The 22,770-nt window shown below is 48.7% G+C and overlaps 2 protein-coding genes across 8 annotated transcripts in view; one reads left to right on the top strand and one right to left on the bottom strand.

The window, feature by feature from the left end:
- Positions 1–253: 253 nt before the first annotated feature.
- Positions 254–13,964, bottom strand: LOC146254549 (sex comb on midleg-like protein 2). 3 transcript variants are annotated; one of them, XM_084676090.1, is made up of 15 exons: positions 13,876–13,964; positions 12,701–12,821; positions 12,505–12,579; positions 12,093–12,163; positions 11,628–11,862; positions 10,989–11,077; positions 10,656–10,899; positions 4,805–5,085; positions 4,574–4,667; positions 4,228–4,431; positions 3,445–3,606; positions 3,226–3,351; positions 2,722–2,946; positions 2,373–2,536; positions 254–2,026 (listed from the first exon to the last, which is right to left on the bottom strand). In XM_084676090.1, the coding sequence occupies exons 2-15, from the start codon at positions 12,720–12,722 to the stop codon at positions 1,901–1,903; spliced, it is 2,118 nt and encodes a 705-aa protein (XP_084532216.1). In that variant the 5' UTR covers positions 12,723–12,821; positions 13,876–13,964; the 3' UTR covers positions 254–1,900. The 3 variants fall into 3 exon arrangements, with proteins under 3 accessions (XP_084532216.1, XP_084532215.1, XP_084532218.1); XM_084676089.1 differs by having other exon boundaries at positions 2,722–2,949; XM_084676092.1 differs by lacking the exon at positions 13,876–13,964 and having other exon boundaries at positions 2,722–2,949; positions 12,687–12,821.
- A 1,054-nt stretch (positions 13,965–15,018) lies between these two features.
- Positions 15,019–22,770, top strand: part of LOC146254550 (cyclin-dependent kinase-like 5) — a 28,470-nt gene continuing 20,718 nt past the window's right edge. For all 5 annotated transcript variants that reach the window (XM_084675476.1, XM_084675481.1, XM_084675477.1 and 2 more), the window contains exons 1-3: positions 15,019–15,135; positions 17,452–17,675; positions 19,370–19,404. In XM_084675476.1, coding sequence (XP_084531602.1) covers positions 17,612–17,675; positions 19,370–19,404 — 99 coding nt within the window. In that variant the 5' untranslated portion in view covers positions 15,019–15,135; positions 17,452–17,611. The remainder of the gene's footprint in view (positions 15,136–17,451; positions 17,676–19,369; positions 19,405–22,770) is intronic.

Below are 22,770 nucleotides of genomic sequence, written 5' to 3' on the forward strand. Positions count from 1 at the left end.
CATTTAGTATGTATTGAGTATCCGTGTACTGAATGAAACATTTTCTACTGATAACCATCTGATGGTGAGATGTTTTGTAAACAATGCAGGTGAATGATTACATAAATAAACGCATTGAGCAGTTTTGTGTATTACCGGCTCTACTTCAGATTATGTGTGTTAATCCCCAGTGAGGTTAAACTCCTAACCCGAGAAATCCTTGTTCGCTCTCAGCCTGGGAGGACACCAGAACCACAGGAATCCACACAGAGGCTGCTCATTCTGGTCACTTTATAAAGTAGAAAAACACAACATTATTAACACAATACGTCTTTTAAAAAACGGTCTTCGTGTGTGACTTGATGAACACTTTTTCTTATTTCAAGTACTTAAAAGATGCAGAAGAGAATTTATCAGCACTAACAATCTGGTGTTGCATGTATGGCACAACAGGTAAAGTCACCAAGAAAAGAATAAGGTAAAGTTTAGTAAATAACATCAAAAATTGTACGCTACAAAAGTTTGTACTAACAAAGACCACTTGAACCTGAGAAATCTCAAAAAAGCAAGGCGATGTCTATTGTAATATAGAGTTTCATTCAACTAAAAGCACTGTGAGAAGTATTAAAAGGCAGTATGAAATACATTGTCTGCAATAACCCCCCACCTCCCCCAACCTCATATAGGATCTCATTAAAATATTTTGTTTTCTACAAAAATGTACATTCTTGTTGCTGATATTCATGGTTAAACCCATAAAACTATACACCAGAGCTGCTCTCCATAATAACAGTGATTGAAACGGTCTGAATGACAAAAAAAAAAAAAAAAGTTCATGAAATCCAAACTGGACCCACACACTTAAGTGTTTCTGACACTGGTATGCAGACAGCACAACACCAAGCCAACGTAAAAAAAAAAAGCTCTTGAAAAAGACCCAATTACACGTCAACAATGCGCCGTCCTCGGAAATAAATAGCGTTGAGTTGGAGCTGGGAGCCTGTAGGGGGCGGTATGACCTTAATAACACGAGAGCACGGCATGCCACTCCCGTCCAGCATGCTAGCCATACCCAGAAGACGACAGGAGCAGAAGGAAGCCACAAACAAACACTTATAAGGGGCGTATAACGTGTTAAAAGTAAAGTCGTAGAGCATATTAAAAGAAAAGTTTTCAGAGTTAGCGGGTGTCAATGCTCTGGAACCGTGATGGTTTTCACCACGTGTTCTGGTCACTAGAGCTGTGACAGAGAAGGAATGGACACGGTCGTGGGTCACCCTCGGACTGGCAGGTTGTCCAACAGACTTGGAAAAGCAAAAGGCGAAAGCTTTCAAGCGAGGTAAACGGACAGGCTCTTCGGAGGGAAGAAATCCTGAAATCCCCGAACCCTCGTTACTAAACAGGATTTTTTTCAACGATGGTCATTTTAACAAAAGTTTGATAAAAACAACAACAAAAAACATTCTCCATCTTTGGAGATCCCAGAACCAGGATCGAAACTATTTGTGTTTATTTTTCCCCTCAGTAAAAAAAAAAAAGCGACCCTCCTCATGTGAACTTGTGCTGTGTCCTGTAAACACGACAGAGATGATCTTCCTTTGGGATTCCAGCCGCTGTGGTCCTGTGGACCTCCACAGCTTTCTGTTCACCGATGAGAGAAGATGAGGTAATGTGTCGGTGACGCCCGGACCCCCCCCTCACCCACCCCGCCCGCCCTCCCCTCCGGCCCGGGCCCAACGGTGTGGCTGTAACACCCACAGAGGTGTAACTAAGCACGTGCCAGGGTCTGTCTGTCTTGTGTTTCCTTCAGTGTGCATTGGGGGAGACGGGACCCTCTAACTGGCCTGCTCCCAGGCTGCATGGGGGGGAGGGGGCGGTGTCTAGGTGGGGGGAAGCGGGGGTAGGGGGGGTCCGGGCCCTTCTAAGGCTTGCCCTGCTTCAGTCTCTCTATGTGGTGGCACAGCTTGAGGGCGGGTCCCAGTTTGAGGCCCATGTACTTCATGACCATGTCGCTCCGCAGCAGCATCAGAGCTTTACCATCGATCTCCTGCAGAGAGGGGGAGAGAGAGAGAGAGAGAGAGAGAGAGAGAGAGACAGAGAGAGAGAGAGAGAGAGAGAGACAGAGAGAAGATGGACAGACAGTTAGAGGGAGAGAGAGAGAAAGGCATACACAAAGATGTGTGGGAGACAGAGAAAAAGACACAAAGGGAAAGAGAGCCAAAGAGGTCAAATTCAAAAGAGTGAGCCAAAGAGAGAGAGTGAAAGAACACGGTACACGGAAAGACGTAGAGAGAGAGAGAGAGAGTGAGAGAGAGAGATGTAGAGGGTGACAGAGGGAGTGTCTGTCAGTGGCTGGGCGAGGGCCTGTGTCTGGGTCTGAGGGGCTCGCTCACGTGTTTCCTGAAGAGCTCAGCGTGGGGGGCCAGCGCCGACGGGTCGGCCTCCCTCACAAACTGCATCACCTCCTCGATGGACCAGGAGGCGGGGCCCCTACAGGGGCCCCTGGGGGTGTCCCTGTCTGCAGCCGGGGCCTCGGGGCCCGTGGTGGAACTTGCAGCTACACACACACACGCGCGCCGAGAAAGACATTCGCATATCTATTATACTATTAGGCTAAAATCAATGGAATAAACCTTCACGCCTCTCCGCCAACAGGTGCTAATCTATTTCTAATCTATCCTCCACTGGGGAGTCGGTGACATCGCCAGTGGGAGGGGAGAGGGGACGGGCGGCGCTGCCTACCTTCCACGCGGCGGTGGGCGTGTGCGGCGGCGGCGGTGAGGTCCGCCGGGCTGGAGCCGAGGCGGCGCAGGGGCGTGCCGTGGCCGGGGTAGTAGGGGCTGCCGGCCTGGGAGGGGTACTCGGAGGAGCCGCGCAGCGTCTGAGGCCGCGGGGTCATGGAGTTGGACGCCGAGTCCATGAAGCGCTGCTCCTTCAGCAGGCCGTTCTCCTCGTGGGGCAGAGTCTCTGCTGGGGGGGGGGGGCAGTAGGGTTACATTTAGTCATTTAGCAGACGCTCTTATCCAGAGTGACTTACAGTAAGTACAGGGACATTCCCCCCCGAGGCAAGTAGGGTGAAGTGCACAAGGACGCAACGTCATTTGGCACGGTGGGGAATCAAACCGGCAACCTTCTGATTACCAGCCCGATTCCCTAACCGCTCAGCCTCCTGACTGGTTACACTGGGAGTCATGGTGAGGGCTGGGGGGGTTATGGAGGTGTGCTGGAGACTGCTGTGTGTGGTACCTTCTGAGGGGTGGGCTTCCGTGCGCTGCTGCTTGGGGGACAGGGGGGCAGCGTAGGGGGGAGAGTCCCTGGAGGGCCGCTTCCCCCCTCGGCTCAGAGCTGGCGTCTCAAACGCCTCCTCTTTCACTGCGACACAACACACGGCCGCTGGGTCAGCATGCGGAATGGAGAGGCCGCTGTATGGAACGGACCTACGCACGCACGCACGCACACACACACCTGACTTGGTCCTGTCGTAGGGGGTGTACTGGCTGAAGGGCTGGCTGCTGAACAGGTTGTCACACTGCAGGTGGAGGCAGATGGTCTCCAGGAAGCGCAGCACGAAGGAGGCGCTGGAGGCCGAGGGCAGCTTCACCAGGCGCACGCCGCCGTCCATCCTCACTGGGGGGGGGGGACCACACAGGGGAGGTGAGGTAGGTTGTGGTGAGGGACAGTATGTCGTGGTGAGGCGAGGTATGTCGTGCTGAGGTATGTTGTGGAGAGGTATGTCGTGGAGAGGTATGTTGTGGAGAGGTATGTTGTGGAGAGGTATGTTGTGGTGAGGTATGTTGTGGTGAGGTATGTTGTGGTGAGGTATGTTGTGGTGAGGTATGTTGTGGAGAGGTATGTTGTGGAGAGGTATGTTGTGGTGAGGTATGTTGTGATGAGGTATGTTGTGGTGAGGCGAGGTATGTTGTGGAGAGGTATGTTGTGGAGAGGTATGTTGTGGTGAGGTATGTTGTGGTGAGGTATGTTGTGGTGAGGTATGTTGTGGTGAGGTATGTTGTGGAGAGGTATGTTGTGGAGAGGTATGTTGTGGTGAGGTATGTTGTGATGAGGTATGTTGTGGTGAGGCGAGGTATGTTGTGGAGAGGTATGTTGTGGAGAGGTATGTTGTGGAGAGGTATGTTGTGGAGAGGTATGTTGTGGAGAGGTATGTTGTGGTGAGGTATGTTGTGGTGAGGTATGTTGTGGTGAGGCATGTTGTGGTGAGGCATGTTGACACGGTGCGGTGGGCGGTACCTCGGACCACCTCTCCCCCGCCGGCGTGTGTCTGCAGGGCTCCCAGCAGCACCTTGGGCTGGTAGGCACAGTCGAGACAGGTCTGCACGGCCTGCCGCAGGATCTCGTTCACGGGGCCCGGCCCAAAGTGGTCGGGCAGACGCTGCATCTGCTTCCTGTCCAGGTGCGGCCCGCAGCTCCCGTGCTTGTTGACGTATACGCACACTGTGCGCACACACGCGCGCAGAGGATCACACACACACAAAGGAAAAACGTTTCAAAGCGTTTACCATTTCACGTCACTAAAGTGTGTGTGGTGGGGATGGGGGGAGGGGTTTGTCAGTGGGGGGGAAAGGAGGGGGCTTACCTGTAGAGACCGCTGAGCTGAGGTGCACAGAGTTGTCATGAGGCACCTGGAGGCTGGTCAGCTGGGTAGGGACCTGGGCCACACGGGGCTTCCTCTGGACACACACACACACACACACACAGGAGCAGAAACACACAAAAATACCAGTCAGTGTTGGGACTAACACCCAGTACCCACAGTACCCAGTTTCAGTCAGGGCCGTCATGGTGCGGTGGTGGGGGGGGCTCCCACCTTGCTTCCAGGCTTGGGGCCTCTCTTCTTGTGGGGCCGGGGGGCCAGCTGCAGGTCAGGGCCCCCGCCCTGGGGCCCCAGGCCATTCTGGGCCGCTGCCGCTGCCTCGGCCACCGCCTTCAGCAGGGCGATGGTCTCGCTCTTGGGCCTGCGCCCCCGCACGCCTTTCCTGACGGGCAGGGGGGGCAGGGGGTTGGGCAGCCGGTAGGGGGACTGCATGGAGCGCCTGCTGGGCTTGGAGGGCGACGCCGTGAGGACGTGCAGGTTCTTTGGCAGGGTGACTGGAAGAGAGGACAGCAGGAGTGTCGTTAGCGCGGAAGGGGGCAAGGTGGTGGGGTGGAGAGGGGGGGATGGGGGAGGAGGTCCATTCACTCATATCCTCCTCTATCGAGGCCCTCCGAGGACCAGCCCTGTGAGCGTGCGTTAATTGGGCCTGGCCGGAGCGATGCGTGGTGCTGTGCAGGCGACAATGAGGAGGCCCGCACAAGGACGGCCATGTTGGAGAGCCACAACAAAGACACCAGCCGAGAAGCTGAGAGGGAACTCCCTCCCCAAACCGAGGGGTTTTAAACATGGTCAAATTCAAATGAACGAAAGAACTTTTACGAGGGGTTAGGGTTCGAAAGGGGTTATTTTACAGTAACAGTAAAACTTTTAATAACTTTTGAGAAGAAAAAAAACGTCTAATCTCCAAACCGTGTCACCAAGCAAGGGAGCAGCAAAATGGTGCCTTTCACAAGGGTTTGTTCTGACACTCCTTCATAGAAACATACCCTTCTTTGTGTGGGGATCCTCCTGCCCCAGTAACGGAGCAGATAGCCATCTCCCTGACACACACGCACAGCCCCAAGCCTGGGGACAAAGGCTAAACACAGAAGGGGGCCTTCAGAGGGATTAGGCCTGGCCACTCAGCTGCTATGACTTGTGGGGGGACAAACAGGAGGTGGACACACAGACAGGGAGAGACAGACCAGAGGATCAACAGGAGGGGGCAGATAGACGGGGACCAGCGGACAGACTGACGGACAGAGACAGACAGGAGAGGGACAGACGGACAAACAGATGGGAGAGGGACAGACGGACAGAGACAGACAGAGACAGACAGGAGAGGGACAGACGGACAAACAGATGGGAGAGGGACAGACGGACAGAGACAGACAGGAGAGGGACAGATGGACAGACAGACAGGATAGGGACAGACAGAGACAGACAGACAGACAGACAGACAGACAGGAGAGGGACAGACGGACAGAGACAGACAGGAGGGGGACAGACAGACAGAGACAGACAGAGACAGACGGACAGAGAGACAGGAGAGGGACAGACAGAGACAGACAGACAGGAGGGGGACAGACAGACAGAGACAGACGGACAGAGACAGACCGGAGGGGGAAAGACAGGAGGGGGACAGACAGAGACAGACAGACAGGAGGGGGACAGACAGACAGAGACAGACAGACAGAGACAGACGGACAGACACAGACAGGAGGGGAACAGACAGGAGGGGGACAGACAGACAGGAGGGGGACAGACAGACAGACGGAAAGAGACAGACAGGAGGGGGACAGAGGGGACGGGCGCTCGGTGGCAGCCTCTACAGACTGGCGGATCCTGAGGACTGCAGAGGATGAGGGAGTCCAGACCTCCAGCGGTCTGGACAGACAGAGAGCTAGGCTGCCCTCTGACAGCAAGCCCCCCAGAAACACAACCCACTCCTGATGAAGAGCCCAGGAGAGAGCCACAGGGAGTCTGAGAGAGCACCCAGGAGACAGGGGGAGGGGGGAGGAGGAAGAGTGGGACAGAGTGGGACAGAGTGGGACAGAGTGGGACAGAGAGAGAGAGAGAGAGAGAGAGAGAGAGAGAGAGAGAGAGAGAGAGAGAGAGAGAGAGAGAGAGAGAGAGAGAGAGAGAGAGAGAGAGAGAGAGAGAGAGAGAGAGAGAGAGAGAGAGAGAGAGAGAGAGAGAGAGAGAGAGAGAGAGAGAGAGAGAGAGAGAGAGAGAGAGAGAGAGAGAGAGAGAGAGAGAGAGAGAGAGAGAGAGAGAGAGAGAGAGAGAGAGGCTGGGGGTTTAATCCAATGAATATCTCCCAGTGCTTCCTCCACACCGCTCCTTATTACACTCCCGGGGTTTCAGAGCTGGGGAATAGAGCCTCAGGAAACCACATTAAAGAGACCACAGCCGTTTGTATCCATTTCCATTCAGTCCCCCGCCCCCCCCTCACACACGCCCCCTTGGCAAATTAGGGTGCATATGGGGTTTCATTTCCCAATGACCCAATGACCCCTGGGAGGAGGGGAAGGGGTGGGGGTCGCAGGCAGACTGAGGGCTCTGTCAATACTGCCTCACTGCAGAGGGAGGGGGGGGGGGGCTAGGAGGGGAATAATAGGGAAACTACAACCAGCTAACAAGTCTGTACTTGCGGGTAATAAGCCAGGACCAGGTTTGAGGCCTCAAGTCTGCCTGCTTACTGTCAAGTACAAGGAGCAAGCTGATAGGCCCATGCTGCTGGAGGGAGGGGTCTGTTACAAGGGAGGGGGGGTATCTGAGAAGTCAGCCATGGAAGGATGCAGAAGCTGGAACATGGCACTATGATACGGACTCAATGGTCTCAGGAAGCTGTGTGAATGTCTCCCTGTCTGGTCCTCCCTCCCTGCTTGCCTGTCTGTCTCCCTGTCTGGTCCACCCTCCCTGCTTGCCTGTCTGTCTCCCTGTCTGGTCCACCCTCCCTGTATACCTGTCTGTCTACCTGTCTGGTCCACCCTCCCTGTATACCTGTCTGTCTACCTGTCTGGTCCACCCTCCATGCTTACCTGCCTGTCTCCCTGTTTGGTCCACCCTCCATGCTTACCTGTCTGTCTCCCTGTCTGGTCCACCCTCCATGCTTACCTGTCTGTCTACCCGTCTGGTCCACCCTCCCTGTCTCCCTGTCTGGTCCACCCTCCCTGTCAACCCTTACCCCACAGCTCCCCTGATCCTGAACTCCTCCACCCACATACATCTGCCGGCCACTAACAGCCAGAACCAACAGTAGTAATGGAGACTACCACTGATGTCAGTCCAGCAAACACTTATGACACCAACTGGGTCTGTTTCATTCATTAGATAAGAGAGCCACAAATACAGACAGAGATTCCTGGCTTTAGAGTTAGATGTACACCAATGTCTGAGAAAACTACAAACTCAACAGTCAAAAATGTTTTGGGGGCAACATGCAATATTACCAAAGCGAGAGAGGAAGGACTGAGCCTTTCAGACAATAGCGGAGGATGTTAAACCCCTTTCCTAATGTGAGGCTGTGTAGACGTGTTTGGGTTCCCCGCCACACGAGGAGAACTGAGAGCCAAAAACAGAAACAGAACAAAAGCAGAGGAACTCACCGTGCCGGGAAGGAAGGGACTCACACACACACAAAAAAAGGTTTAAATTCTCATCGATGCCCACGTAAAACCTGTCCCAAGTCCTCCTCCTCAATTAAAGAAAAGCCCCAACAGAAAATCTGCTTCCTCGCACGGATCCTTCGACGAGAAACCTTCACCCGCGTACGCGAGCAAGAGCTGAGAAATTCTTCCTTCTCCCCGAGTCAGAGACGAAGCCCATAACAAAAGCTCACGCTGACAAGGGGGCCGGGAGCAGGCTGAGCCCCATTAGAGGGAGCTGGAGTGGAGAGAGGAGGGGCACACACACCCACCAAACAGGGACTGCTCGCCTCACTAAGCTCCTCCCAGGCTTTGGAGAGTTACGTTGGAAAGAGAGGGCGGGGCAGAAGGGGGGGGGGGGCTCCTACATGGAGCAGGTTAGACCAGCCGAGGAGACCCTATAGACGAGGCTCTATTCAGGAGGCATTGTACCACAGACAACCCTACGAAGGACGTTGTATGGTAACCTAAGCTTCCCTTGGGGCCTGACTCTTACACACGGCAATAAAACAGGGACCCGCTCGCTTGGAAATATCAACAAGAGCTAAGCTATATTTCATACGGAGAGTTATGGTGTTTTTTCTTTGGTTGCATCCGCCCTGATAGCCAGCTTCCCTCCCCAGGATCCTGCAGTAGCCTGGGCTGGGAGTTCCGCTCGTGTAAACACGAGTTCCCCCCCCCCATGTAAACAGGTGGTGCGTCGCGGTCATCAATCTGTCTCCCCCTCTCGGTGTCCCCTCCCCCTGCTAGGGGCTTACACTGGGGGGAGGGGGCAGAGGGGGGGGGGGGGCAGAGGGGCTCCCCTCCGCAGCAAAGCACTCGACGTGGGAGTCCTGCTCGGGGTCAGGGGGAGGTCAGGCACAACCAGCATGAATAATCAGTGTCTTCCCAGATGCAGAAGCACCGCAATAACACTCTTAGGCTGCACACTGCCAGCGTCCACAACAACATTTATTACAAATCCTGCACGTCGGAAAGTATTTCTGTTTTCAGAACATGTAAACGTTTGACGGTACTTCCGAAATGTTCGAGGTCTGAACGATGTGATCAAATGTGCACCGGTCAACCTATACCCTAGCTAAGCTCCAACTGCAGTGAGGGTCAAACACAGCACTTGCTTGCAGGGGACGTATTCAATTCACAGCATAAAACAAGCCGTATAAACAAGCAGTTTGTTACAATCGCACTAGACATGATGATGACCACACTGGTGCTTCAGGAGAAGAACCAGCAGGACAGCTACCCTCTGCCCCATCCATCTGTACCATTACCCTGTCAGGACGAGCACGGCAACAGGCCTCTCTCATCCACACAACTGAGAGGGCCTGAGGGATGGAAAGATTTCAGAGTTGAGAGTCATTTAATAGGCTATTTGGATGAAAAAGAACATATATATTTGACACTTATGTTGATGTTTAGTTCATCGATAGCAGGAAATGCATAGTTTCTTTACGAATCTGGAGTCAAAAGAATCCGAATTCAATCTGACTGAAAGCTCTATGGATTACTGTTGCCTTCACAACAAAGAAAGACCGGGAGGAGCTACACTGTGCTGTTCTATGTCTGTCCTATGATAAGCCATTTTTTTGTATAATAATAATAATACAATTGTATCGTATTATGATAATCCATGTGAGTTAGCCTCAGAGTGAGATGGAATACATAGGTAAAAATATGATCATCGTGAATAGAATACACAGGTCAAAATATAACAATGGTAAATGGAATACATAGGTCCCGAAAGGAGGACATGGGAGTGGAACTATCACATATGGTGGGAGAGTTTCCTTCAACTACATTCAAAACCCTTCCATGTTAAATGTGGGCAGGATGATGTAAAAAGGGAAATAAACGTTTCACAACGAGGAGGTCGTAAAGCTGGGATTGCAGTCTGAGATCACAACACAAATTGAATGGCCTCGAGCAGAGAAAAAAAAAAAGAAAAAAAAGAAGATCATAACGCAAGCTGAAATTAGAAGAAACAAACCATTCTATTTTTAAGATTTCCAGCTTGTCTGTCTCCATCAAAAATATATCCAGAGGCGGTAATCTTATGAAATATTTTCCTTCATTAGAAAATTGAGAAAAAAAAAAAGGTCTTAAATGCATTACACAATTCCTTCATTGAAGGATATGAAAGAAGGAAGAAAGTAGAAATGTGTTGAATATTAATGAATGTGGATAAAAGGCTGTTTCCAAGGTAAAACATTGATATGAATCACATTACCATGTCACTATAACATTTTGAGTCAAATGTTACTCAAACTGAGACAAAATTGCCTGTTTTTAATTGTCTTTTTTTTTTTTACTTAAATATTATTAAGGGAAATGCTTTTAAGATTTCAACAGTAAAAGTTTAACTGTCTCATTTCTGTAAAAACATTTAAAAAACATCTGAAATAGCTCTCTGCCGCCCCCTGTTGGATAACACTTACCACTGTTGCCTGGAGGCTGCAGGGAGTGTTTGGTGATGGAGCACCAGCCCACAGGAAAGATGTCCCTTGAGTCGTATTTGCACCAGTAATCAAACGCGCCCCTCCACCCATCAAACATAACAAAGACCTCGTCTCCCTTCAGCTCTCCTATGGTGGCAGGGCAGATGAGGTAAGGGTTCTTCTTGTCTACAGCCTCCAGCTTCATTCCAGGCTTGAAGCTGTTCTGGGGAGGCCTTAGAGGTTCCTGAACAACACAAACAAATAATAAACAACTGTGCCCTCCACTCAGAAACTCCTGTCCTGAGCGATCAGTGTCAATAAAGTTTTACATACTTTTTTGAACGCGGTCGCCGGGGCCATCTCTGCTCCGTTTAGGGTTCTCAGGAGGAACATGGGCCATGAGGAAGCGTTCATTCTGAATCCTTAACGACGACAGACAGCAATTGAGAAGAGACAAGCGGAAGTTATTTTCAAGGGAGCCATTTATGAGTCTACCCTGCATCTCTCCCACTTCCACGCCCCTCCACACCCCTCCACCCCCACGCCCCTCCACCCCCACGCCCCTCCACCCCCACGCCCCTCCACCTCCACCCCCACGCCTCTCCATCCCCATGCCCCTCCACCCCCACACCCCTCCACCCACACGCCCCTCCACACGCCTCCACCCACATGCCCCTCCACCCCCACGCCCCTGCACCCCCACACCCCTCCACCCCACACCCCTCCACCCCACACCCCTCCACCCATACGCCCCTCCACACCCCACGCCCCTCCACCCCCACGCCCTTCCATGCCCTTCCACCCCCCTCCACCCACACGCCCCTCCACCCCCATGCCCCTCCACCCCAACTCCCCTCCACACCCCTCCACCCCCACGCCCCTCCACCCCCACGCCCTTCCACCCCCCTCCACCCCCACGCCCCTCCACCCGCACGCCCCTCCACCCCCTGCTCCCGGACCAGGTCGACCCACCCAGTGGGGGCTGCAGCATGTCTCCTTTCTTCTCACAGGTGCCAATGGGCTGGACGTCCGAGGAGTCCACCAGCCTCCAGAAGTCGTTGGTGTTGTCGCTGCCGTCCAGGCGGAGACGCAGGCGCACGCCCGTGATGCCCATCACCGTGGCGATGCACACCGAGGTGGAGTTCCGTGGATCGTGAGCTTCCAGCTTCATGCCGACCTTGAAGTCGTTGGTGGGCGGGACCCTGGACTTTCAAACGACAAGCACACGACGAGCAGCGTGACTCCCTCTGCGTCGTACAACCGCGAGACTGACTAGAGATGCGCCATTTTATCACGTCAGCAGGGGCTTTTATACAGCTTGAAGTGCAGTTTGGTAAGCAGTGGAAGCAACTTTGAGGGGAAGTAACAGACGTCTGACAATTTGATTCAACAGGACGTCTCGAAGACAAACACGTCATCACATAACATGTGACATACTTGTCTGAAAAAGCTTGGAGGGGCTGGAATGGACGACGTTTCCTTCAAGTACTCCTCCCAACGAAACGTCTCTAAGGAAATACAATATGGTGTGAGTGAGGACTTAGTAGGCCTACATTTAACCCTCCTTTAATCTCATTTACAACATAGATACGGAATAACATAAATCAAGTTACTGCAGTACCACATAAGGTAATAGTTTATGCTGTCAGGTTTAAACCACTAGAGGGCTCTCTAAGTAAAGAAAAGCATCTACTGTTCGTCCTCATTAGTCTTTGAAAAAACAAGAACATTAAAAATCCATTTGGCACAGCATGATTTCACCCGGGACATGACCATTTTAGATACTGGCGGAACAAAAGTGTTTCATTATTTTGTTTCCTTAAAGATGCATTCTGGCACAATACATTACCTTTAGAGCATACAGGTGCAGGAGATGGAGGTGCCATAATCTTGCCAGGCTTCTCTTTTTTGCTATCTTTCGTGTCTGAAAATATTCACACAGAGATCCACACAGTTGACTATTTGAATGTTATTTGAATGTTATGTTGAATGTTATTTTAGAAATGTGCAAAGGAAGAGAGAAAACAATACCTGTTATGCTTTACCTTTTAGTGAAGTCCTGCCCATGTTAACTATTGTTGGCAGCTGTGGCACAACAAGGTGTCAGGGTTGACAAGTGCACGTTGTTCACCCCCCCCCCACCAGCAACCCCCTTTTTGTTTTGATCTGAGAAAAGAGAGAGAAAGAGAGAGAAAAAGAGAAACTGTTCGCATTAATGGAACAATGAATTGCGTTTTGTTAGTGCTGTAGCTTGGCATCAGTTCATTGCCATAGCTAGACAACTATGATACTGTGTTCAGGGTTTGAATGCCTTGGTGTTAAGTTGTCTTCAGTTTGTATCCCCATAAGAGACAATTGATCTTTTCTGTATGAAGCTGAGTGCAAGTATGATTACTGGCTGAATATAATGTAAATCGTGATCACTTTGGAGGATAACATATTTGTCTACATATTCTAAAACTCGTTTTGTATGGCCAACAGACATAACTGGTTGTATAACATTAATAAGCTACGCTAAAGCAGCTAGAGCTAACTACCTATTAACATGAAACCGAAATACACTTAATAATGACTGCTAGATATCTAAAGAAGCTAGTTCGTTGCCAGAATGTATGTCTTAAATACATTAACCCAACATGTAACAACGTAGTAAGCTAGCGGTAGGGGAGAGGATAGTAGCTATAAGCACTCGTAAACTTACTGACTTTTGATATTTGGTTAATTCTATTGCTCAGCCAAAGACTCTAAGTCAGCCTTCCTTAGCTAGCTAGGTACATTCGTTTTGTTTTCTTTTCCTAACAACGCATCACATGGTCGAAACATAACGTTAGCAAAAGGCAACGGATTTTTGTAAACAATATCATAGGTCTTTGTGTTACACAACTTTGGAGAGCTGTCCATGTTTTAGAAGAAAATTTGAATACTCCGTTACATGATGTAGAACTGTCAGAATAATAACGGCTAAACAAGCAATGCCCGTGACACCACGGCTACGCACACACTACTCTCACCGCGGGGTGGCATTGACCAGTTTAACGAATGTCATGTAGATAACAAATAGCTCGCTAGCTGTCCCTCACGGCTAACATTGAAGTGAGAGCAACACTGTTCTCAACCGACCTTTCCAATGAAACATTAATTTCACACCACTTGTATCTTTTGTATAGTTTTGAGTAGTGTTCGTATAAAATACCCACGAGCAGGAGAAGAATCGACTTACTGTTACGGTTTTCTATCGAATTGAGTCAGGTCCCAACAGTTTTCTCTATTCGTCAGCTGCCATATTTTTCGTTCACGAGCCAATGCGCATGATCGCTACTGAACCCACTTTTTGGAAGCAGCTTGCATTGCTGTACAAATTCAGTCACATGCTATAGAAAATGTGTAGCTAGATGCATAACAAAGTTATGTGAAGATTCAAGTTGGCTGTGGCAGGAGGCCTGTGCGTGTGTGAACATTACTTGTATCCTCAAATAATAATTATGCTGATGGTGAAACTATATTATTGATGGAATTAATTGCTCTCGTAACATCAAAAGAACATACACTTGAATCAATCATGCATTTACATAAATAAAACATAAAAAGCTATTTGGAAATACAAGAACAAAGCAATTAAAGTAATTAAATATTTGAAATCGTTGCGTTTTGCGGATAAACAGACTTTATGATCAAGGTTCGAGCAGCAAAATTGGTATGATGATATGAATACATTACTTAGACTACTGATTCCTTTTCATACATCAAACATGAAGAACGTGGGACATCTGCGAAAAAAGAACACTAAAGGAATTCCGTTTTCTTGTGTTCCTAGATAGAAATAATTTACATCAAAATACACTTAATATGTCATGTCCAGTAGATGGCATAGGAATCAACTTCAAAGACCATGCGAGTATACAGTTCCATAATTGGGTATTAACGCCATAATTAACTTAACTTAAATTAGTCTTTAACTGAAACCAGACACAATCCTTAACTTTCTTTACCCTGCAATGAAATAACTTTACGGTGAACCTTATAATGTGGGACAATGTGATGTAATTTGTTTATCAACAACGAAAACGGAGCCTGATAAATAAATGAATTTTTTTTACACAGTAGCCTATCTTGTTTCATATACAATTATATCAGCTTACTTTCTATTGCATAATTACGAATGCATTTATTTTCTTTTGCTCGAATGTGTAAGAAAAACGGATATAGACAAGAAAAACTGTTTACAGTAATAACAAAAATCAATACATAAAAATACAAATTATGCAAATTTAAATGATCTTAGTAGGCTTTCATTGGTTTTACGAAAGAAGGCGTTGGAACCTTTTTTCAGTTTGATTGGCCACAGTCATGCCACTCAAAAGCTGTTGGCGTTCTTGCCTGGTGGGTTGTCGACCAAAGGAGTCTGGTTACTGTTGCTGCAGCCATGCAAATACCTACCCTTGATGGTGGTGGATGTAAGTGGGTCCAATTCTACCATGAAGTGAGTACCGTATCTTTCCAAATTCCGAAAATACTTTCTTAACCGCATAGTAACATTTTGTTTTTTGTTGTTGTTTTTTCTCGTACTTTGTCGTTGTAAAACACAACGTAGCTAGTCTATCTAGTACTAGGCTCTCTTGAGTGCTGATGCTCGACACCTAACGTTAGTATTGTACTGTATCTAGCATAACGGTAGTTGTTGTAATGCTTATTGCTAGCGAGATAGCCTGACACCTCAAGCCAAGGGCAAAATGTGAACGTCAGTGTCACAGCCACTGATTTTTTTCGCAGTAAGCCAATAAACACAACGCCTAGTTGTACCCATCAGTTTTTTGGTTTGTGACAAGCAGAGTAGCAAATAGTGCTGCAACGTTTACGATACGTGTTGGTGACTTGTGTCGGGAGTAACGAGAAATGTTACATTCCCACACAGTAAGCTGGGCTGTAGTGTGTAGCTCCCTGCATCAGACTTGCATGCGTTGTGACGCAATGAAAAGCCTGATGGATACTATATCAAGATAACCATAACATTATGGTAGACATAGACACAGACATTAGACATACTTTTCAGTATATATAGTTTTCAGACATAATGTTACGTACTGTTAAATTTGCTCACCTAAACCAATGTCACACCTCAATGTGACTTCTTGTGAAAATAAATGAGAAATTAAGAAATGTCACCCTTTGAAAATTTATCTGCAAGCTTAGGGTTTGCTGAAGCTAGTACCCCGTGCAGAGCAGTAGTTTGTGTGTTGTGTTCATAAAGAGTGGAGTGGGAGGATTTGTCACTGTTAGCAACAGGGTGTTTCATGGTTGTCCGCAAATTAAAAAAAGAGGAGGAATATAATGGCCTTACATCTTGTCACTTCAAAATATTACGCAACATTTGGATAGACTGAGCTGTAAACAGGCTATGTAAGACATAATTGAGTCTTTGCTATCTCTATCTCATCTAAATCATCAGCATTTCCCAATGTGTCAGCCCAGGGAAATGTCATGCTTAACTAAGATGGATGTTTGCTGTTTGGAAAAGGGACGAGGAGGTTTTGTAGGGATGCCACCAAGCTTTGCCATCTCGTATTGTGCGATGCAGTTCCCATCTGCTGTAGGCTGCTCTAATGATCACAAGTGCACTTGATGTGATTTAGCAGCATATGTTACAGCACGAAGATTGTTTTCATTGGCAACACTGCGATTTCTTACATAATCCAAGCTTTTATCATGTTGACTAGTGCTGGAAATTAAAGGAGTCAATGGTAATACCTGGCCTGGACCAAATGTACTGTATCTGGTTTATTAAATAGCTGGTTTGTATAGGGCGATACTGTCATTTAAATGCTTTTTTCCTTCAAAGTATTCCACTAAACATGTAGGCCTATACCCTGGTTGCTATGCTGGCAAGCAACTCTCTATCAATTTTTTTGAACAAGCACATTTCAGTGACTCAGTCCTTAACAAAAAGTATTATAGCCTCGTTGCATTATTATCACAGCATAATATTATAGAAAATTGAAAGCTTTCCAGTAGATAAATGCTGGATTACTCAAACAGATACACACAACTGTATCCCAACACACATAAATCCAGGAAGTGTCATGCTGTGGGCACAGTGCTATGGTCTGGAACAAGATCCAAAGGATGTAGTCCTCTGCAGATCTATACAACACTAAAGAGAGGTGGTCTGTCTGGTATGTCACCCAACCCAACCTCCTCCTCCTCCCTTCCTTCTCCTCCCTCTCCTGTGTCCAGGGTTTCCATGTTTGTCTGCGTTGGTGTCAGGTAAGCCAGTGCGTAGAGAGAGCGGCGGCGGCGACGCTGCGATGTTTGCCGGAAGGCAGAGTTTATTTTAGCGCACAGGGTTTTGCATACTGATCAGCAGCCTCCGAGCCCCAAAGCGATGTGGGGGAGCGTGGAGGTGAGCAGACAGCCAGCCAGCCAGCCAGCCAGCCAGCCATGCCTGTAAGCTCACCAGCGGGGAGGAGACGATACTGAGAACGTGGTGTCTGGAAACTTTACTGATACGTTCAGAACAGAGGAGATGAGATCGAGGGTATCTTCATATAGGCCAGGGTGATTTGCATATTTTGTTTCGGTGCAAGCCCCTTAGGAGAGGGTGAGCCTCCAAATTTAATTGGAGCCAAGCATATGCACTGTAATGGTTTGCCTCAGAGGAAGATTATTCCCTTTGTGGAGTCTCCACTGAAGATGTAAAGAGAGACTACAGTACCCAGACTGCAACAGCCTAGTTTTTATTCATTTGTTACTACCTAGCCCACAAGTTGTCTCACTCAATTTTTCACCCTTCTGTGTGCAGGTGAGGAGGAACCATTGAATGGAGCATGTGGTACATGCCGTGCTGCACAGCCAGCGAAGCCCTTCCAGGAGCCCACAGCTGGCCGCCGCAAACCACCTCCTGTCTGGGAGCCTTCTTCCTCTGAGCCCCTCAGACCTAACCCCGGCAAGCTTTTAACTTCATGAAGATTCCTCACGTCGGTGATGTGATGAATAAATTTGAAGTCCTTGGGATTGTGGGTGAAGGTAAGACCACTATTGCAATGTATTGTTGTTCTGGGTGTGGTCTTGTGTGTGTGTGTGTGTGTGTGTTTAGCTGACAATGGGGACTACCTTGCCTGCACTGAGGGGGCCAAGCTCATCTCCCAACTTTCCCTCCATTATTCATTCTTCACTTTCCCGTTAATATATATTTTCTCTTAGAGGAGTTTGCCATTCCCCTAAGCTGACTGATTGATGTGGAGTACCAGGGGCCCTGAAGCGAAAAGCTAGCCACCCACTCAGCCTCCTCTTCTCCATCGCTATCAATCCCACCACCCCCCCCACTGCCCCCTCTCCTTCACTACCCCTCATCCCAAACAGACTCAGGCTAACTTCCCAAATGGAAATAATGGTCCGAGGACCTCTGATGCGGTTTAACAGTCAAATGATAATCCTATTTCATGCTGCATTTCACCCCAAGGAGAAGGTGAAGGGTCCCAAACATCTCCTCCCTCACCCCCGCACCCCTCGTGTACACGGTCACTATAAATTTGAAATGAAGCCGACATAACAAGGGCTCGGGTTTTGATGCACTGCCAGGTCAATCAATTATGTTGATTATTCTGGATTGAAGTGAAATCGTAGCCGTCGGAAATGTGTCCGTAGTTTCAGCGCGCTTTCATGTCAGTCGTTTTTCTTTTTTGTTTTTGTCGTTTTTTGACGTTTTTTTCGTGCTTGATGGCAGACAGGACGTGCAATTGCTATATGGAAAAGGAAAAGGAAAATCCCCCTGAAGACTACACTTCACAAAATGCATCTAAATTATGAACCCTTTCTCCCCTTCAATCTGTACTTAAACACAAAGTTCCAGGGTTGTTTCCAACCCATTTAACCTCATGTAAATTTACTGCAGTTTTCCACTGTGAACATGACCTCCTTTTCCATATATAGAGAAAGCAGGCCCCAGAACGATCTTCTTAAAGGCCCAGTAGACAATAACCGGGGAACTCAGATTGATGCTGTAACACACGGTATCGTTGGGACTTTGATTGGACAAAAAGTTGAACCTAGCCTCAGAAGAAAACAGAGTCTTGCTTCTTTACTGCAGCAGTATCTGCAAACGGGGAGGTGCTCTTTGATACAGCTCCTCGCCTGCCTTGCCAGACCCTGAGTTCCTGGGGACTGGGCTGTCATGCCAGGGCTGATAGCATTAGAGCCATGGAGACTCTCCAATACTTCCTGAGTGTCCCAGTTACCAACCCACCCAGCCCTGCTGCCGCTAAGACCAGCACTGTGCTGCCTGTAATTCCCTAACATTAATAACTGACGGGATTTGAGAGAATGCAGGCCGTGTGATTTTAATTTCAATCATTAGACAAAGGTTAGACCCTTCACTGTTGAGAATTATAGGCAGACATTTTGGGGATATTGGAAAATATTGAGAATGTAATTACCGAAGCAGGAATGCATCAACTCTTTCTCAGATAAGACAGCTCTGCACTTTAACAACTATTGTTGTACTGAATCTTTTTTGAATCATGTTTTTTTTTAGCTACATTTATCTTGAGTTGACTGCTATCTTCGTGAATCATGATCAAAGATAAATTGTCCTTGGCTGTTAAGGGAGGCTCAGGTGTTTACCTACATAGCCAGTGTTACGTTCTCCCTCTCTGTAAAGTGCAGTAGGAGCGCTGACATGGCTTGGTGTTGACAACTCTCTCTGTCTCCTCTCCATCCAGGTGCCTATGGCGTGGTCCTGAAGTGTAGACACAAGGTAAGCTCCTCCCCAAGCACTGTAAGCTCCTCCCCTAGCACTGTAAGCTCCTCCCCTAGCACTGCTCCCCCATTGTCTGCACCGCATGTGGACGTTCGAAAGATTTGATTTCTAGACTACGTCCCCCATTTTATGCAAAGCAGATGGTCCGGGTGTCTAGTTTGTGCCCTCATCGCACCAACCTGGTCCTCTCAGAGCCAACATCTTACTACTGTTGACTTCCCCAAGGATAATCTGCAAATCCAGTTATCTCTGCTCTGGTTTGTCAACTATACAGATTAGTTTTGCTGTAATCTCAACCAAGATAATCTAGATGATGCCCCGAGCTGGTGCGTTCTACTTGAGTTTCATTTTCCTTTGGATCTGCCATGGTTTACCCTGGCCGATTGTTATCAAGAAACTCTTTGATATATTGTTGCTCTGTTTTTGTGTCTTTGATATTAAGTGTTGTCGCCATGCACTATTTGGTGCCAAGGAGATTTGTAATTACCAGAGCACAGGCTGTTTGGTAAAGTGTTGGCAGTTGTGTGTCTTGCTTGTGATCTTGTCACCCAGGACTAATTGGTTATTCCTGGGTGTTTTAACAGCCCCGGGTCCCAACATCCCCAACATCTCTTACACCTAAGCCTCATTCACACTGCCTCGAGTGTAATTTATAACCGCGTTTATTTATAACCATATCCTGTGAGCTGCCAGAGCACACACTGACCGATGCCTCACAGAGCCTGGATGTCCCTGCCTGCTGATCGGAGCAGATGGAGGGTCAGTGTCTGCTGCGGTCCCGCATCCCGCTCCTCTCTCCCAACAGAGCCCTCGTCGATAAGGACCGGTAGCATGTTGCTATTGAATGACCAAACGTTCCCAACGACAGCCACGGAACAGGGAAGGTGGAGACGTTTTTCGGTTCTTTTTTTCTGGGGGGGGGGGCGGGGGGGGGGGGGGGGGGGGGCTTGACCTGAGAACTCAATTCGGTACACTTTCTGCAGGTTCTGCTCAGCCAGACACTGAGCAGTACCTCTTGAGGTTTTGGTAGTGTGTTCGTTTTAATGGCTAGAGATACGCTTTGAGTGCAAAGGCACTCGCGAGCGTGGCAAGTGCAATGAATTAATAAGTGTTCGGCTTACTCAAGCCCGGCATGACAAGATACAAACTCTATATTTAATACCCTTGTCCTCTTTTTGCTGGTCCATTTCTGGAAGTCGCCGTGCTGCAGTAGGAGTTCAAATCCAACGTGTAGAATCGAGAGAGCCAAGAGGCGTTTGTCTGCTGCCTGATGAGAGTCCAGGGCAACGAGGGACGCGTTTAAAGGCCTTGGTAGTCCACCCAGTGGAGTCCTGAGTTAGACGCGCGTGGTGTCGACCTACTTTTCTCGGCGTCGGCAAATGAAATCGGGTGTCATTTGTCAGTTTGTGAGTTGTCAACGAGATGACATCAGAGCGTATGGACGAGTGAGGAATAGTTAGGAAGAGGAAAGACTAGTTATCATGAATGAGGACGATTTAGAGAAAAGAAGAGGGCCCCGTAAGTGGAGATGAATGTCCAAAGAAATGCCCGGCAGTCTGGTAATCACAGCTTGTAATTACCATGCTTTATCATCCAGGCCGATTGATCCCCAGCTGTCACCAGAAGCTCTTGCTAATACCAGTGCGATGCCTTACTTAACCACCACACTTCTCTCAGCGTGATTAGGCCCCAATTATCGCCAGCACAAAAGGCTAGGGCTTTCACTGTGTCCTGTTGTTGTTGTTGAACCACTGTATCAACTGTGCTTTTCGCACATTCACACAATGGTTCTTTTTCCCCCCCCCCTTCTTCTTTGTATGTTATTCACCCTTAACCGTGTGTTTTTTGTTGTCTAAGATGTGTTGCAAATGTTTTGCCCGAGCACATAATCTAGAACCCTCACTTTTCTGTCTGTTGTGTGCCTCGAGTCTGTATGTGAGCAATCTTCAGCCCAAGAAGGAAGCGGGGTGTGAGAATGGATGTCGACAATAGGCAGGCAGACGGCCTCAGCCGGGGAGGCCAGCTGTGTGAGTGTCAAAGCAGCGCGTCACCCCTTCTGCAGCTGCTCAGAACATCCTTCTCAGAGAGCTGCACCGTCTATAGGACACAAAGGTGTTTCCGTGGATGCAGACCCACTTTCTATTGGTCTTCCACCGGAAGCATTTCCATTTGGATTGCTCTAATAAGACTGTGTGCGTGCGTGCGTGTGTTTGTGTGTGTGTGTTTGTGTGCGTGTTTGTGTGTGTGCGTGTGTGTGAGAGCAGGGCTGTGCTGGCATCTTTTTTTCCCTTCCAATAAGCTCTATTCCAGTGAACAGACTCACCCATGCATATACTTTCATCACAACCTGCATGCCAATAGTCTGGAAGTGACCACTTTGGTTGCAACAACTTGTTTGAGGTTTCCAACACCGTGTGAACTAATGAGCAAATACCATCTCGGTAGACCGGAGAGAAAAGCACGTCCTACGATCGTGAGACCTGAGTGTTTCCTGGAGTCTAGAGAAGCTTTGGGCTAGAAGGCCCCAGTTCATCTTTTTTTAATCAACCTGAGTGCTCAATGAGGCGTCAAATCGGTGACACTTCCGATGGGAGGGCTTCTCTGTGACCTAGCGTGGGTTGCTCATTCAGGTAAATAATTGCCGAGGCCAAACAGGCAGAGGCAATCTTTTGTTGTGGGAGTTTGAAAGTAAGTTTGAAGGTCTCTATTTACAGTGTGATTTTAATCTGGTGGATAGATAACCTGTATGTATCTTTCTCAGGGTTCTCACCATGTGATGTCTGATGTTTTTCTATATAGTACTTAGTAACCTAATCTACAGTAAAATGAGTAGGTTGAAATGACTGTGTGAAGCAATGCGACAGATGCTATGTGTGGAAAGACTTCCAAAGAGTAGTCCAGAACAGTGCTCTCGATTCCTTGCGAGACGTTCGTATTCCTCTGTACGTCCCCCTTAGTAGGCCATCTGTAACATACTGTTCTTGTCGATTTGACTGTCACAAATGGCCGCTCGCCCTTCCTCCTGCACCTGTTGTCTCAGCGCCGCCAAGCTTCTGCCCTCAGGGCACACGGCACTTCTCCCAGAAGAAACCGCTGCCCCTAATGTGCTATGATGATGCCGTTCACGCGCTAAACCCATCTCAATGTCTCAGTTAGTGTCTGCGTTCTCTGTGTCAAACACGAGCCCCGACCTCGTGGCCTCTCCGCGCCCAGCACAAAAGGCTGTTCACGGCCTGGTACGTTCCATTCGGGGCCGTCCTCCGATACGGCCGACAGTGACCGTTTCCATTGTTGCAGACTTCATTATGCGTGCGTGTGTGTGGGCTGTAATAAACCAGGCGGGCTATTTTCATCGCTACAAGG

The sequence above is a fragment of the Hypomesus nipponensis genome, chromosome 16 (assembly GCF_054491055.1).
Source record: "Hypomesus nipponensis isolate SF chromosome 16, ASM5449105v1, whole genome shotgun sequence".
In the NCBI taxonomy this organism is placed as follows: Eukaryota; Metazoa; Chordata; class Actinopteri; order Osmeriformes; family Osmeridae; genus Hypomesus; species Hypomesus nipponensis.

Excerpts from the sequence above, each read along its gene's own strand:
- LOC146254549 (XM_084676089.1), bottom strand. The coding sequence starts at position 12,722 with ATGGGCAGGACTTCACTAAAAG. Across the intron at positions 10,900-10,988 it reads CGGCGACCGCGTTCAAAAAA|GAACCTCTAAGGCCTCCCCA; the intron begins GTATGTAAAACT and ends TGTGTTGTTCAG. Across the intron at positions 2,950-3,225 it reads GGAAGCCCACCCCTCAGAAG|CAGAGACTCTGCCCCACGAG; the intron begins GTACCACACACA and ends CCCCCCCCCCAG.